Genomic DNA, 18,437 nt, shown 5'->3' with positions numbered 1-18,437 from the left:
TATCAGGAGATGGATTGGGGACAGTGGAAAAAGGGGAGGATCAGAGTAGAACAAGCCTGCTTTACTGCATATACAGACTGATTTTATTATTGTGGTTTTAGTAACCTTTTTAGAAAAACAGCAATGGCAGTCTATATAATAAAGCCTAAATACTATGGAGTTATTTTATGATAGGTCATTTTAATGTGTAAGTGCTCCAGCTGTTTGTTCTTAATTCTCCATGACTACAGCAGGTGGACTTTGAAATGATTGCAGGCCTACACTATGCAAGTTGACTGACTCTGAACATTTCCTCTAGGAAATGACATGCAGAGTGCTTCCTAGCTGTGCAGTTTATTTGATCTTGTTCATTGCCAGAACTGTTGATTAGCAGCCTATTGTTTACATTTTTTTTCATTGGAATGTGAAGTTGTTACCCATCACAGTGGCAGATCTGAACATAAAGGAATAATTGGATTGATGTTTAAAATACCTGAAGCCACTTTAATCCGACCTATCAAGCCAGGAAAAAAAAATTGCAACAAAATAAATAAAATTGTGTTAAAATCAAACCTGTGAACTTTTGATTAGATAACATGGAGTACCTAAAATGCACTTGTGCCCAGACTATGGACATTACATTTACATAGTCTAATGGACCTTAAAAAAAGCTTTAAAATAAGCCCTCACTGAGCTCTGTAGCCACAGGCACTGTGGAGAAATTTAAAGAGGTTGTAAACTAATTTTTTAATTTTTTTTTATTTTACAACCTGAAAGAGAAACACATAATGAGCTAGTATGCATCGCATACTAGCTCATTATGAAATACTTACCTTAGAACGAGCCCCCGCCATGCTGCCCGCTTACCTGTGTGACGGGCAACATGTTCAGTCGCCCGACTTCCGGGATCGCGGCATCCGGCCATCTGATTGGCCGGAGCCGCGGTGACGTCACTCACGCGCGGGAGCCGACGGTCACAGCACGGGGCTCTGAAGGAACGGCACCAGCGGCCGTTCCTTCAGAGCGCATGCGCCAGTGACATCACTGGCTGCATGTAAGGTAAATATCTCCTAAACAGTACATGTTTAGGAGATATTTACAGTACCTATAGGTACAAGTGTCAGAGGAGGGTTTATTTCCTCTTTTAAAGTAAAACCAAATCCAAATGAAAAATAGTTTTTATAGCATGTTGTAAATGAAATATGGTGTTTTTTTTTATTTTACATTCACAACTGCATATTGGCCTCATAGCATGTACGTACAAGAACCCCAGCTGGGGTCCCAGCGATTAGTTTCGGGAGGCAGGCCTTTTTAAAGCAATGGGAGGCTAATGGCTCCCACAGCTAATTTACATGCTATGCACCGATCACCTCCAAGTGATCTGCCCTGGACACACTGTCTGCTCCCTGGGGTGATCACTCGCAGGTGATTGCTGTATAGCAATTACATTCGAGTGGCTGCAGGTAGCTGTGGGAGCTGCCAGACTCCCATTGCTTTCCATGGGCTTCCCGCAGCTAATCTTCACTGTGTACATTTTGTAGGGACTACCTTAGTGCTGCAGCAGCTGCTGAACCGCGGCTGCTGAACATCATTTTACTGTGGCGAATACAGAAGAATGTGCAGATATGTTTGCAATGAAACCGCTGCTTGTAGTCCAACTCAGGAGTGCAAAGGAAAGGGAGACTACATTGTAGTCAAACTGAGTAAAACTTGTCATGCTCTGATTTTATTAAAACTTTGAGTTCCAGCCACCTGTCAAAAAAGAAAATAAGTCAGCCGCTACAAAAAGTGTCTAAAGGCTACAAATGGAATTTTTTTCCTATCTTTGTTTTGTTCCTGGGGGCGAGGAGCATTATCAGTTTGTGGCGTGGACCTTTTTTGGTCTTGCCTCCACTCCTCGGGTCTTCACAAAAGTGTTTGCCCCGGTGCTGGCATTCTTTGTTTGAGTCAGCAGGGGATTGCGGTACTGGGGTACCTGGACGATCTTCTGCGAGGGGAGTCCCCGACTGATCTGATGGACAACTGGAGACAATGTTACTGTAATCATGCCATTGACAGGGAGGGGGGTTAACCCTGTGGGTGATCAAGGGGTTAAATGTGAGCCTAGGGGAGTGATTCTAACTGTGGGGTGCGTGGCTTCTGAAATGACCAAAGAGACGTATAGCAGGATCACTTGGGCTCTATGATTTCAGGGAGAACGGTCAGCTGTGTTTACAACCGCTGACGTACTTCTCTCTCAGCAGGGAGCGATCGCAGGTGTCAGGTGGCAATCGGAGCTGCCTGACCCGTGCATCGGCTTCCCCACTGCCAAGTGGGGGCGGGAGCACGACGCACGCTCGCCCCCCTAGCTTCCCGCGCGCGACCAACGTTGTGCAGGAGAGCCACCCTGCCGCAGCAAAAAGGCGGCGGGTGCGTTGGAAGTGGGTTAAAGAAGTTGTATCCCCTGTGTAAAAAAAAAAAAAAAAAAAAAACCCTGCAGGACAATGGCATAATGTGCTAGTTAATGCCTTTCATACTAGCACATTATGAAATACTTGCCTTAGAACAAAGCCCCACACGGTTGGCCGGATACTGCTGAGGGAGCTGACATGTTCCCTCAGCATCTCTTCCGGTTGGACGGCTCCGGCGCTGTAAGTGGCTGGAGCTGCGATGACCTCACTCCTGCGCATGCGTGCAGGAGTTCACTTTCCTGCAAGGAGCTCTGATGGTGCGGCAGGATACGCCGGATCTTCAGAGCGCTGGTGTCAGTGGCTGAATGCAGGGTGACTATCTCCTAAGCCGTGCAGGTTTAGGAGATATTAATGTTACCTACAGGTAAGCCTTATTATAGGCTTACCTGTAGGTAAAAATTAAAAAGCGGAGTATACTACCGCTTTAAGAGTTGGCTTCTAACTTCTGTTATACTGACTTGCTCCTTGAATTCTACTAATTTTGCTGCTACTAGATTAGAAATCGGATCCCTTAAGGCAGTGGTACTCAACTCCGGTCCTCAGGGCCCACTAACAGGCCAGGTTTGCAAGATAACTAAATTACATCACAGGTGATCTCATTCGCTGCTCAGTGATTGCGCAGTATTCTAGTCTGCATCTCCCCAAGGTAATACTTAAAATCTGGCCTGTTAGTGGGCCCCGAGGACCGGAGTTGAGGACCACTGCCTTAAGGGACCAATTTCATAAGCACTGGGCCCTGTTCTAATTGGGGTTTCTGTTTAGGTTGTAGGCCCCTCTCTTGCTGGCTGTAGCTCTACCCCATTCTAAAGCCCAATTTATGGGCACTCCTATGGGGGGAGGTAGAACCAGCACTGAGCCCCTTCCTCCTCCCTAAGGGGAGTCATCTCTTACTTTTATGAAATGAGCAAACAGCACTGATTGGTCATTCCTGAAAGTAAATCATTGCTGCTTGTTCTTCCTTAAAAATAAAGATCACACCAGCTTTGGCAGCTTGTAAATACACCCCACTCCGACTTGTGGATCACATAGCCCTGCAGTGCTGAGTGATCTTTTTTTATGAATGAACAATGGGCACAGTCAGGGCCAGTGCCATGTATTTCACAGCCCTGTGCTGCTGGCAGTTCATTCATAAAAAGCTGACCTAACCTGCAATGCTGTGACCCACCTCCTGAGGCTGAATGTTTTACAAGCAGCTTCAGGCAGCTCACACAGCTCTTTGCAGTCTTTTATACGGTTGTGAACCAGTAGTGCTGCGGTCTGTGCCATACATGGCACTGGTCACACCAGTGTTAAAAAAAGTCACTCAACGTTGTGGCCCTGTGTGATCCACCTGCAAGGGCTATGCAGGTTTACAAGCAGCCGGATTGGGATACAGCCCCAAAGCTCTGTCAGGAATTCTGATCCCCAGAGCCCCCCTGCGGCCAGAAACGATCACAAATCGGTCTCTTTTCTAGCAGGGTGGTCGGAAGGTGTGTGTGTGGGGGGGGGGGGGGGCAGAATGTTAAGAGAGTCTGATCACGCTGCTTAGCAATAAGTGGACAGATCCAAACAGGACCAAACACTTAATGTACTTTGGGATTTTATGTTTAATGTTTTAATATCTCAGATTTCTTCTTGACTGTCGGCCACTAGTTGTCAAGTTCAATGATAGATGCTTCTGACTTGTTCAGATAAGACAGATGTTTCATCGAATGATTTACTGAACATTTCTGTCATCGTACTGTATTACAAAGTGTGCAAGGTTTTGTAATTCTGACTATACTTAAATGGTCAATTTCATTCTTCGAATTAAATATTTTCAGTTCTTGTTTTCTTTTAAAAGTGAGTCTGTTTGGAGGAGTCTAGGAAACCAGCTAGCATCCTCATGACTCACGCTGTGGGTGTGGTAGCTGAGCCTCGAGGGAAACTGTTACGATCATTTTTCCTATAAATATTTATGAATATGGTATTTTTGGACCTCCTGTACGGCTGTGCCTTTTTGATAAAGTTGATGTAGTTTTGTTGCTCACCCATGCTTCAAGTATCTTTGTGATTTTTGGCAGCAATAAAATTAAAGTGCTTAATAAGCAGATGCCGAATTTGCTTGAAATTGCTACTCCCATGTAAAGTGTCCTTTATTAGAAGCCTGTCTATTTGGAGTTTGCGCTGCAGCTTTCATATTTGCATCTTGGAACTGATTAATAAGGTGTGTATTTATAATTTAACTCGACATTGTTCTTCTCTATTGAACTTTCCCTTCCTGCAGTATGATCTGAAACCCTGAGAATGGATTATTCCCATCTACACACCTATGCGCCTCCCCAGTATGTCCCAGAAAATACTGGGTACACGTATGCATTAAGGTGAGATTTCTTCACAAAGGCACATTTATTACTGTTCTTAAATACTATGAAAGCAATCGTTGTTCCGTGCTTAGAGATGGGAAGGTTGGGTGGGATTCATTTGGTCAGACAATGCACTTAAGATAAAACTGTACAGATACTGGAATAGGTATGCTTGGCCATCTTTTGAACTTCATCAGTGCATGACTAAAGGTTCTTTTTTGAGAGCAGTAACCCATAGCAATCAGCCAAGACACCATAACGGAGTCAAGGGTTAATGTATGTGCATCTGAAACATGATTGGATATATAACCCAGGAAGCATTCCATATCTAATGCATAGCTTTGTTGGATGGTTTACATTGGTCTTTTCTGCAGTTCCTAAATTTGACCCATGATTAACAGGCTGTGAAGGCCAGATTAATGGAGACCGAGGATGGAGATGCAGTTTTGGCACTGGAAAATACAGCCATAAAGTGTTTTATTACTATATATATATATATAATCTCTTTGTGGATTTTCAATGACACTAATTGATGACAATTTTCTTTGCATTATATTTTCTTTACTTTCTCTTTTTTTTTTTTTTCAAATTTTTTAGGAGTTCAAAGGGGAGTTTAGGACCCCTGTACCCTGTAATGTGTTGGCTTTTTAGAAGTGTAATAGTGTTTTGCAGGTGTAAATTGTCTTACCGTATTTGTGTTAAGACTAGCTTAGTCACTGTGCAAATAATTATATGCACTCTCGACACCTTTCTCTGTTCTTTATACACAAGAATTATTCACTGTCACTTCACAATATTTTTGATGCCATCTTTGATTACCCAGTCAAGGGTGTTTTACCACAAAAGCACTTTCACCACATTCATAAAGCAATTCAAACCCTTGAGAAAAAATTGACTAGTGTTGGCTTCCTAAGATCAAATCTAAATGGACCATGACTTTTAAGGCCTCATGCACACTGGACGTTTTTGACACTCTTCTTTTTTTTTTTTTTTTTCTTCATGCTCCTAAATTCCCCTGCATGTTAGCCTATGTGTCCATGCACTTAGTTTGGAGGCAGGGGCATTTAATAGCGGCAGCGTTTTGGCAGGTGGTTGGGATTTGAACGACCCTAGTGCTGCTAGGCGGAAGTGCTAACCAGTTAGCCACTGTGCTTTTATTTTCTGCCAAAGCACCACTGCAAGGAGGAAAGGTGTCCAGGAGTGGGAGAAAATACTGCCAGTGCGCATGAGGCCTTAGCTTTTTAGTGTTGTGTGTGTGTGTGTGTGTTTGTTTTTTTTTTTTTTTTCTCGCTTGATTCCCTTTTTTTTTTTTATTTTATTTTTTTATTTTTTTTTTTTTGAAAGCTTGTTGCATGTGTGCATGTTTGGTGTTTTTTGTGTTTTTTTTTTTTTTTTTTTTGTTTTTTTTTAATTAGATTGGTCTTAACATTACATAGCTTTAATATATCTAAAGGGGAAGAGGTCTGACACTTCCTGATGCTGCTTAAAGTTGCGTACTCTTTCTTGCCTCCTTCACATTCCTATTGGGCTGTGTGGCAGCCTATAATAGTGAAGGTTCAAAAGGAACATAAGGGGTTGTGAAAGGCTGGCCAAGGAATTGAAGTATTGCTTGTTGGAACCTCTTGGTGCCTGTGCTACATACCTATCCCAGCTTTTTTTCCCTATAGCAGTCAGCCTTTCATGTGCATTTGTGTAAAAGAGGAATACAATATAAATCTTATCCGTGTATGTTGGTTTTAAAACCCTATAAACTTTTGTAAAGCTTGTTCGATAGTAGCAGCCATTGTGTTGGGGAACCGCATGTTATTTGTTGTGTGGTGTGTTTTTTTTTTTTTTTTTTTTTTATACGGTCTTCTCTTCAATTTACATCTTGCTGTCAGTGGGAAATCACCCAACCCTGTGCTGAACTGTCCTGGCAGTCCAGTCTATGGTAAAATAAGGTGGGAGGAAAACATGCTAACTACTGCAAAATTAAACATTTTAATGCATGCAGTATTTAACGTGTTTTTTTTTCTTTTTTTTCCCCTTAAATGGAATACTTGTGAGATAAATACTGCAGGAGTTATTTTAAAGCTAATCATGCGGTATTTAACTTTGTGAATTGAGCCCTTAGTCATTTAACTTCAACCCTGCAAAATCAGCTCTAAAATGTGGTAAATATTACATCAATTGTTAGGGATTTCTTCTGTCAATGTGTAAAATCCTCTGACTGAATAGGTTCCAGATTCTAGTAGTCTTTGTTTTTATTTTGACTACTTTTGTATCTTCTGACAAATTAGTGCTTACAGCCGCCACTAACGTAGCCAGCTTATTGCTTTTCTTCATTTTGAAGATGACCTGCAACAGTCCTGTTTATAAAGCAGTTTATTCTGATGTGCTTCAACAGGTAAGAGCGGTAAGGATGTGGAATTATCTTCCGCAAGCAGTCGTATCAGCGGGGAGCCTTGATAGTTTCAAAAAACTATTGGATGGACACCTTAAAGACCACAACATACAGGGGTATACAATGTACGGTTAAAAGCAAACACACACACACACATCATAGGTTGAACTGGATGGACTTGTGTCTTTTTTCAGCCTCACTAACTATGTAACTATGTAACTATGTAAGGTTTCTGTAAGCAGGGATGGTTGTGGTCTGAGGCACAGCATTATTTAAATCCAAGGATTTACTTTAAGACATTATTCAGATGGGCTTACTACAGCATACGCCCAAGAAAGGGCCCAGGGATGCACAGGTATTCCATGCATCCCTTTTGGAGGCAGTCCTTCTATTCATGTTAATTGGGACAAAGCTTTTGCAGAATTCATATGTGCGTTTAGGGCTGAGCCCCTGCACGGCTGTCGGATTGGGAGCAGCAATTGTGCCTGCACAGTCCCTGCATCCCGTTGGACACAAATGGGACTACCTGCATGCGGATGCATTGTCATGCAGGTAAACACGGCCCTTGCACAGGCACTGTACTGACCATGTAAACTATGCCTAACCGTATACACCCTATTACCAAAAGTATTGGGGACGCCTTGCCTTTCCACCCACATAAACTTTAATGGCATCCCAGTCTTGGTCCGTAAGATTCGATATTGAGTTGGCCCATTCTTTGCAGCTATTCTGGGAAGGCTGTCTACAAGGTTTAGGAGTGTCTATGGGAATGGATATTTTTGGCCATTCTTCCAGTAGCACATTTTGTGGGGTCAGGCACTGATGTTCGACGAGTGGCCTGGCTCGCAGTCTCCGCTCTAATTCATCCCTAAGATGTTCTAGTGGATGAGATTAGAACTCTGTGCAGACCAGTCAAGTTCCTCCTCCCCATACTTGCTCATCCATGTCTTTATGGACCATGTTTGTGCACTGGTGCGCAGTCATGTTGGAACAGGAAGGGCCAGCAGCAAACTGTTTCCACAAAGTATGAAATTGTCCAAAATATCTGGTTATGACGCCTTAAGAGTTCCCTTCATTGGAACTAAGGGGCCAAGCCCAACCCCACACCATGGTCTCACCTTCACCAAATGATTTGGACCTGACCTTGGACCTGTCTCTCGCGATCGTCCGCCGTGAAGGTAGAAAGGCGGCTAATGTAATCAAAGCAGTCTGTCATTCTTCCCTGTGTAACAGCAGAGATCCAACGGTCCTGCTATGTAGGACCGTAGATCTCTGCTGTTACATGTAAAGCCACATCCCTGCACAGTTAGAAACACGCCCCTAGGGACACACTTAACCCCTCCTTCCCCAATAAAGTTAACCCCTTCCCTGCCAGTGTCATTTTTACAGTAAGTGCATATGTATAGCACTGATTACTGTAGTATGTCACTGGTACCCCCAAAAATGTCAGTCAAGGGTCCGATCTGTCCGCCGCAATGTCGCAGTCCCGCAAAAAAAAACGCAGATCGCCGCCATTACTCGTTAAAAAAAAAAAGACAAATCTTTCCCATAGTTGGTAAACGCAATAACTTTTGCGCAAAACTTTTGCGCAAATCAATCAAAATATGCTTATTGTGATTTTTTTTTTTTTTTTTTTTTGTTTATAGCGCGTGATCAAAAAATCGCACAGGTGATCAAATACCACCAAAAGCTCTGTTTGTGGGGAAAAAAAGGACGTCAAATTTGGTTAGGTACAGTGTCGCACGACCGCGCAATTGTCCGTTAAAGTCACGCAGTGCCGAATTGCAAAATGGGGCCTGGTCAGGAAGGGGGTAAAATCTTCCGGGGCTTAAGTGGTTAAGGAACAAAAGGATGCCACATCGTTTGATGAAAATGATCAAACTACAGAGGACTGAATTCAAAGAGACCCCGAAAATCAAAGTGATAAAAATATGAAGCAGGATAGTCCATTTTTCCGAAATTTCATTGCAGCAACTCAAAATGGTACTCGGTAGTTTGTATGGCCCCCAGGTTCTTGTATACATGCCTGTCAACGTCGGGGCATCCTCCTAATGAGATGACGTATAGTGTCCTGGGATATTTCCTCCCAGATCTGGACCAGAGCATTACTGAGCTCCTGAACAGACTGAGGTGCAACCTGGCGGCCGAAACATAATGTCCCAGAGGTGTTCTATTGGATTTAGGTCAGGCGAGCATGGGGAGCCATTTAATGGTATCAAATCCATCATCCTCCAGGAACTGGCTGCATTGTCATGCACCAGGAGGAACCCTGGACCCACTGCACCAGCGTAAGGTCTGACAATGGGTCCAAGGATTTCATCCCAATATGTAATGGCAGTCAGGGTGCCATTGTCTAACCTGTAGAGGTCTGTGTGTCCCTCCATGGATATGCCTCCGCAGACCATCACTGACCCACCACCAAACCTGTCATGCTGCCTGTAGCATCATTCAGCATAACATTCTCCACGGCTTCTCCATACCCTTTTATTTCTGTCACATGTGCTCAGGGTGAACCTGCTCTCATCTGTGAAAAGCACAAGGTGCCAGTGGCAGACCCGCCAATTCTGGTGTTCAGTGGCAAATGCCAATCGAGCTCCAGGGTGCTGGGCAGCGAGCACAGGGCCCACTAAAGGGTATCAGGCCACATTCATGAAGTCTGACAGTGGCCTGTTGGAGGTCATTTTGTAGGACTCAGGCAGTGCTCATCCTGTTCCTCTCTGCACAAAGGAGCAGATACCGGTCCTGCTGGTGGGTTGGGGAGCTTATTCGGCCCTGTCAAGCTCTCCTGGAGTAGCTGCCGGTCTCCTGAACTCCCCTCCATGCTCGTGAGATTGTGCTCGGAGACACAGCAAACCTTATTGATGTGCTATCATGGAGGAGTTGGACTGGCTGTGCAACCTCTCTTGGGTCCAGATATCTCCTCATGCTACCAGTAGTGACACTGATCCTAGCCAAATGCAATGCTAGCGAAAACAGAAAAGATGAGTAGGGGAAAAAAATGTCAGTGATCTCCACCTTTAAAACCATTCCTGTTTTTGGAGGCTTTCTCATTTAATGCCCATCTAGTGCACCTGTTCATTTCATTAATACCAAAGCAGCTGAAGCTGATTAACAACCCCCTCTGCTACTTAACTGACCAGATCAATAACCCAGGAGTTTAATGGACTTGCTGCTATACTCTGATTAAAAAGTGTTCCTTTTACTTTTTTTTGAGCAGTGTAGTTACAGAGGTTGGGCCACCTCAATATTGAACCCTATGGACTAAGACTTGGATGCCATTAAGTTTATGTGCGCGTAAAGGCAGGCGTCCCAATACATTTGGCAATATAGTGTATGTATTGCCAATTTGTTGTCCATCTTTGGATAGAATAGGGCAGTTGTCCCCCCCCCCCCCCCCCCCCCCTGTCTTTCTGCCCTGAAGACTCGAATGAGGAAGTCTCCTAAAGCAAAGTGATTTGCCATCTTAGACAATTGCTGAAATGTTTGTCCTCACTGATTTACCTACACCTCCTGTTCTAGTGACACCTAGACAATGTTTGCATGTAAAAATAGAGGGGTAAATCTCCATATCAGGGACACGGGGGGCGGTGTTTCAATTTCAGTGAAATGGAGAAGGGTGTAAGCCCCCGTTCACACTGGGGCGACCTGGTCGCCTGACAGGTCGCCGTAGGTCGCCTGGCATAGAGAAGCTGTGGACCCGTTCTAATAGGAGCGACACAAGTCGCTCCGACTTAGAAAAAGGGTCCGGAGCTTCTTTCGGGCGACCTGGAGCGACCTGCATTGACTTCAATGTTATGAAGTCCGTGCCAGCCGCTCCGAGGCCGCGGGGCGAGCAGCGAGCCGTGACCTGTGAGGTCGCCTGGGGAAGTAGCGTCGCCCCAGTGTGAACGGGGCCTGAATCTTTTGGAATTTTATTTATTATTGCTGTGCTGGTGCTCATTGTCGCTCAGTGCTGGGATGTCCAACTTTCCAGTTGTCATCAGACCAAGGGGTGAGGGTAACTGTCTAAAAGGTTCATTCCTGTCACTTTGTAGATATTTTAATTTTCTTTTTCTATGGGGCAAGAAGATAAGTGAAATTCCTCCCTCTTTCCCACCCAAAAGGACACATGGCAAAAATAGACTGGTTTAACAAAAGTATGGCTATACATCACTTCATAGCTGAAGAACTGTATATATGATTGATAGATGTGGCAGTGAAGCCACTGGCTGTTCTGCTAGTTTTGTTTGCTAACAAGACTCTGGCTATTGCTCTGGTGCTAGTAAACTGGCAGTAAGCTGTGCCTCTGCAGATGAGTCAGCTGTTTGGCATTTTGGATTTGGATGCTCACAACATCCCCACCCAGTGATAGTATGTAGACATAAACACAGAACAAAGTTATTTAGTTAGCAAAAAAAAAATTGTGTGTGTGGTTTTTTTTTTTTTTTTTTGTTTTTTTTTATAGTAATGAGATGCATTTTGTTTTAGGCCTCATGCACACTGGGCATTTTTACAGCTGCTGTTTTGGCCATCGGGAGTGTTATATCTACGGCCAGTAAACTCCCAGCATGTTATCCAATGTATCCATGCACACACACAGGCGTCATCAGTGTTTTTTGGCAGGGGAGGGTTTTCAGGATGGGGGAAAAACCCCAGAACCACTGCGTTTTTTGAAGAGCAATTTCTCAGCTGTAAAAACATAGCGGTCGAGCCTTTTTGAGCCTCAAGCATTTGTGGGAGTATAGTATTGCGAAAAAAAAAAAAAAGTGAAATGCGGCAAAACGCTAATGCAAAACTTGCGTTTTTACATGGCATGCCACAGCTAATCCTACTGGTGTGTTTATAACATCCAGTGTGCATGAGGCCTTAAGCTGTCCATACACTGCTCAGATTTTGGCTGATTTTTATCAAATCTGCTGTGATTCAAGTTGCAGGTGGCCCTATTGGCATCGCCAGGCTTAACAGACTTTGATTGAAAAATGTACATAGCCGGATGGAAAATTGTCAGCTGAACAGTGACTACATCCAACTAGTCGCATAATTCAGACATCAATTTTAGGGGCTCTTTTAAACAGTTGCAGAGTGCTGTATACCGGGTTTAGAAGCGTATATTTCCGCTCTCCAGGGTTTTAGCTGTTGGTGTACATCCACCTGTTCTAACCATCAATGCCAAGCTGTGGATGTACGGTGGTAACCCTTCTGAGTCTTTATATGCATTCAAGGATGGGTGTGAGCTCTTGGACAGTTTGTGTCTATGGATGTACATCCTTCCCTGTATACATGTAAATGCTCAGATGTTCTGTTACCAGCCATAAGGTTGTTTGCCATAAATACAGCACTTAACTGTAGCCATATTGTAGAGTGTTTAGTATCTCAGATTATATGGCCTAAACGTATCATCCAATCATTTCAACATTACATTTTAATATGACCTATATTTTTAAAACTTTAATATATTTGGGTTTTGAAGGAATTCATTGTAATGTAGCACAGAAAAGGAAGTGACTGAACAATTGTATTTAGGTTATTTGTGATAAATATGCATATACTTTTTGTCACATTACTATGAATGTTGTATGTATGTGTGTGTGTATGTATGTATGTATGTATGTATATATATATATGTGTGTGTGTATGTGTGTGTATATATATATATATATATATATATATATATATATATATATATATATATATATATATATATAAAAAATGTGTGTGTGTGTGTGTGTGTGTGTGTGTATAGATAGATAGATGTGTGTGTATATATGTATGTATGTATATATGTGTAATATATATATATATATATATATATATATATATATATATATATATATATATATATATATATATATATATATATATATATATATATATGTATATGTATGTGTGTATATATATATATATATATATATATGTATATGTATGTGTGTATATATATATATATATATATATATATATGTATATGTATGTGTGTATATATATATATATATATATATATATATGTATATGTATGTGTGTATATATATATATATATATATATATATATATGTATATGTATGTGTGTATATATATATATATATATATATATATATATATATATATATATATATATATATATATATATATATATATGTATATATATATATGTATATGTATGTGTGTATATATATATATATATATATATGTATATATATATATGTATATGTATGTGTGTATATATATATATATATATATATGTATATATATGTGTGTGTGTGTGTGGCAATGGTACAGCTTGGTGAGGAGGACATGGGAATTCTATTGTTTGGGTGGAAATGTTGTGAGCTTTTTCAGTTAATCTTGTGGAGGCAGAAAATATAGTTTAAAATGGTGGGAGGAGAATGAGTGAATCCATTTTGGAATCTAGAGATCGGTAGAGAAAAGTAAAGTGTTTGTTTCAAAAAGGCATTAATAGCTGAACACATAGTTTTCATGTCTCAATTGGGAAGTCTGACAATGTGGGATTTCCGGAGAACACTGCATAGAGATGCATATATGGTAGACAACATATCTGAAATGGTGCTGGAATGTAACCTCAATTTGTTAGGCGTTTCCTATATGAGGGGGGTTACTTTTTAATATGTAGAGAATTAAAGCAGAGTTCCACCCATATTTCAATGTTTGCATCATCTGCTTCATAGCAGCAAGTTAAAACCACATTGTAGGTTTTTTTTTTTTTTTTTTTGCTTGATTTACATTGTTTTCATGGGGTAATCGGATCGGTTTTCTTCACGTTTAGCGCGGCGGTGAGCTACGTAATTTCGGTGATCGAATCGTGCCCATTTTTTGAGTGTGAACAGTTACATAGGATTTATTGGGAAATAGTTATGTACTTATGTTGCCCTGGAAAAGAGTGGAAAGTGCACCAGTGTGTATTATTGGTCTTTGAGTTAATAAGGCTGTTACTTTCAGGTAATTGCATCCCCCCCCCCAAATAATTGTACCCCATTCTGTGAGTCCTCCGTTTTTTTTTTTTGTTTTTTTTTTTTTTGTGTCCTAAGGTGGTCCACTTGTTTACGGAGAAATCACTCTTGGCTTAACTAGTTAAATTTTTACTTTTAGAATCTTCAATCAACTCCTTCTGATACTGCGATCGATGCGGTGCATAAAGATTGGTGCAACCTTGGTAAAGTCTTGGGAGTCATACCCAACCCCACATTTTGAAGACAACCTGTTGTGTTGCTTAGAACACTGGATACTGCTTGGGTGCTTACCTTGGCTCTTGGTGCTACATGTGTAGTCGGCCACAGAGTGCTATACCGTGCCAGGGCTATGGCCCATCCCTTTAGAGCCTAGACCCTGAAGACCCTGTTATGATGGGCAAACCCTATTTGGAGACCAAAGACATTGACAGTTAAGATGGGATCACCCTGTTTTTTGGACAGTCACTGTAACCCCATAAGTATGAGACCTAATGGGATTGATTTATAAAAGTCAAATAGACTGTGCACTTTGCAAGTGCAGTTGCTCCACAGCTTAGTAAATTAAGTGAAGCTCTGCTGACTTTCATCATCCAATCATGTGCGAGCAAAATGCAGGTTTTTTTTTTTTGTTTTTGCACGTGATTGAGTATTCTTTGCAAAGTGAAGCTTCCTTTCATTTACTGAGCTCTGCAGGAACTGCAGTTGCAAAGTGCACGGTCTATTTGCCTTTAGTAAATCAAACCCCATATGTCATATTTTATACACTTTTATGTGTATCCTGATTAGTATTCATTAGCATGTTGTGAGAACTAGCTTCAACTAGTAGAGCTTTTAAGGACATCGATTCTCGCTTTTCTTCTTTTTAGGGGAAAAGTTCAAAGTACCAGAAATCAAAATCAGCAGGTTTCCCTTGCAGGGGTTTTCAGCATTTCCATCCAAAGATAGTGAGGGGAAAAAAGTATTTGATCCCCTGCTGACTTTGTACGTTTGCCCACTGACCAAGAAATGATCAGCCTGTATTTTTTAATGGTAGGTTTATTTTAACAGTGAGAGACAGAATAACAAAAAAAATCCAGAAAAAGCATTTCAAAAAAGTTTTATAAAGCATTTTATTGCTTGAAATAAGTATTTGACCCTTTCGCAAAACACTTAGTACTTGGTGGCAAAACTAGCGCAAACCAAAGAAGTTGGACCGCACTCGGAAATATATGAAATCAAAAATGTCTTTTATTCCTCATAAACGAATCCATGCACACAGTGCATTAAGGCTCCGTTCACATGTAGGCGTTTTGGGGCGTTTTTGGGGCGTTTTTCTGCTCTAGGATCAGCTCTCAAAACGCCCAACAAGACAAATCCTATTCATTTCAATGGCCCCTGTTCACATCTGAGCGTTTTGAAGCTGTATACAAAACGCCCAACGCTCAAAAAAGTACATGAGCTTCTTTTTGGGCAGATTACAGGCGTTTTCCATTGATCTCTATTCAATCTAAAAACGCCTGCACAAAAATCGCGGTAAAAATCGCCGCAAAAATCGCGGTAAAAAACGCGCGAAAAACGCTACGCTCAGGTGTGAATGTAGCCTAAGAGACATGCCAGGTTAACGCGTTTCACGATAGATGATCGCTTACAAGGTTTTGTGGCTGACGTTTGGTTACTCGAACCTTCAGCTTCCTCCTCTTCTTCTTTTTTTTTTCTCGTGGGATTTGTTGCCTTGGCCATGTGTTTTGGGTCCTTGTCATGCTGAAATACCCATCCACGACCCATGTTCAATGCCCTGGCTGAGGGACAGAGGTTCTTATCCAAGATTTGATGGTACATGGCCCTGTCCATCGTTCTTTTGATGTGGTGAAGTTGTTCTGTCCCCTTAGCACCTCCATGTTTGACGATGGGGATGGTTTTCTTGGGTTCATAGGCAGCATTCTTCTTTTTCAAACATGTTGAGTTGATGCCGTAGAGCTTGATTTTGGTCTCATCTGACCACAACACTTTCACCCAGTTCTCCACCTGAATCATTCAGAAGTTCATTAGCAAACTTCATATGGACCTGTACATGTGCTTTCTTGAGCAGGGGAGCCTTGCAGGCACTGCAGGATTTCGGTCCTTCACGGCGTAGTGTGTCACCAATTGTTTTCTTGGTGATTATGGTCCCAGCTGCCTTGAGATCATTGACCAGATTCTCCCGTGGTAGGTCTAGGCTGATTCTTCACCGTTCTCATGATCATTAAAGCACCATGAGGTGAGAACTTGCATGGAGCCCCAGACGGAGGGAGATTGACAATTTTTTTTTATTTTTTTGTTTCTTCCATTTGCCAATAATCGCACCAACTGTTGTCGCCCTCTCACCAAGCTGCTTGGTGACGGTCATGTAGCCCATTCCAGCCTTGTGTACACTCTTGTCCCTGACTTTCTTGGACAGCTTTTTGATCTTGGCCATGGTGGAGAGATTGGAATCTGATTGCTTCTGTGGACAAGTGCCTTTTTATACAGGTAACAAGCTGAGATTAGGAACTCTCCCTTTTTAAGAGTGCTCCTAATCTCAGCTTGTTACCTGTATAAAAGACACCAGGGAGCCAGAAATCTTGCTAATTAATAGGGGATGAAATACTCATTTCACTTTTAAAATGAAAATCAGATCATGACTTTTTTTTTAAAATGCGTTTTTCAGGATTTTTTTTAGTTCTGTCTCTCACTGTTAAAATAAACTTACCATTAAATTTATAGACTAATTTAAATTTATAGACTAATCATTTCTCATAGGTGGAGCTCTCCTTATTCCTGGGCAGAGACTTCCTCTGTCTGCCATTGTGGAGCCCAGATTTCTAGTCAGGTCTCTCCTTGACCACTTCAGCCACGGAATGTTTTACACCCTTAATGACCAGGCCATTTTTTGCGATTCGGCACTGTGTTGCTTTAACAATTGCGTGGTCGTGCGACGCTGTACCCAAATACAAATGTTCTCTTTGCGGGGAAAAAAGAGCTTTTGGTGGTATTTGATCACCTCTGCGGTTTTTAGATTTTGCGCTATAAATGGAGTGACCATTTTGGGGAAAAAAATATATTTTTTACTTTCTGCTATAAAACATTCCCAATAAAAAAAAAAAAAAAAAAAAATAAAACCCTTTTTTTTTTTTATCAGTTTAGGCCAATTTATATTCTGCTACATATTTTTGGTTAAAAAAAGTCCTAAAGTGTACATTGGTTTGTGCAAAAGTTATAGCGTTTTACAAACTATGGGATAGATTTTTGGACTTTTTATTTTTTGTTTTTATTAGTAATGGTGGCGATCAGCGATTTATAGCGGGACTGCAACATTGCGGCGGACAAATGACACTAAATGACACTTTTTGGGGACCAGTGACACCAATACAGTGATCAGTGCTAAATATGCACTGTTACTGTATAAATGACACTGGCAGGGAAGGGGTTAATACTGGGGGTGATCAATGGGTTAAGCGTGCTCCTAAATTGTGCTTACTAACTATGGGTGGGGGGGAGGGGTGGGGTGGGGGCTCTGTGACATGCACACAGAGATCGGTGTTTCAGCTTAGCTGAGACACAAGATCTCATTGTGTCAGCTTAGCTGAGAGACACAATCTCATTGTGCCTGTCTGACAGGAGAGCCGCCTGCCTTGTTTACATTTCAGTTTCCCTGAAGACCGAGGGAGTCCCACTGCGATCGTGCCCGCTCCTCCCACAGTCTGGCTCCCGTAGATCTACATGATTATGCGCAGCCGAGCCGCAGTAAATCTGCGTGAGGCGGTCGGCAAGTGGTTAAAGTCCAGCAAACACCTGCCCAATTGGTATGCTGATGCTTCTTAAAACACAAACCCAGGATTTGGAGATTTCATTCCTCCCAGATCTCTACGAAAGCTCTAGGTTCCAAACAAGGATATACCAACTCATGGGAGTTTCCTCTGATTTAAGCAAACCCCCTCAATCTTCCTGGATGAGAATTCTGGGTCATAATCCCTATTCAATACAAATAAATTGGTTCACAAAGTCACTACAACACCAGATGGGTGTGATCTAGAAAGGGGGGGGTTTAAGGGAAACATTTTAAAAATAGTCCATCTGAATGCTGCTCACTGTTGCGGCTGCTGGTGGAGGAGGAGGTAGAAGCAACTCTGGAGATAGAAAGGAGAGAAAATCACAGCGCCTTTTAAGTGCAGCAGGAAACAAATTTAATATCAAATGTAAAAAACTTTCTCACAAGGGAAAGCTTGTTTAAAAGCTTGTAAGATAAATCTAAACGTCTGTGCATCTGATTCCTGGGGGTCCTGGTTTGCTGTGTCCATGCTGGCTGCCGCAGTGAGGGGATTCCTGGGAGGGAGTCTGAGGCTTCCCTGGTCCGTGGATTGCA

General features: G+C 41.9%; 1 protein-coding gene across 1 annotated transcript in view; it reads left to right on the top strand.

The window, feature by feature from the left end:
- SUN1 (Sad1 and UNC84 domain containing 1) overlaps window positions 1-18,437 on the top strand; it is a 135,659-nt gene that overhangs the window by 11,815 nt on the left and 105,407 nt on the right. Inside the window, exon 2 of the mRNA XM_082260650.1 lies at window positions 4,675-4,771. Coding sequence (XP_082116776.1) covers window positions 4,695-4,771 — 77 coding nt within the window. The 5' untranslated portion in view covers window positions 4,675-4,694. The remainder of the gene's footprint in view (window positions 1-4,674; window positions 4,772-18,437) is intronic.

The sequence above is a fragment of the Pelophylax lessonae genome (assembly GCF_965119305.1).
Source record: "Pelophylax lessonae genome assembly, chromosome: 6".
Lineage (NCBI taxonomy): Eukaryota > Metazoa > Chordata > Amphibia > Anura > Ranidae > Pelophylax > Pelophylax lessonae.
Note: the sequence above shows the minus strand (reverse complement) of the source record. Positions and strands in the feature narration are given on the sequence as shown.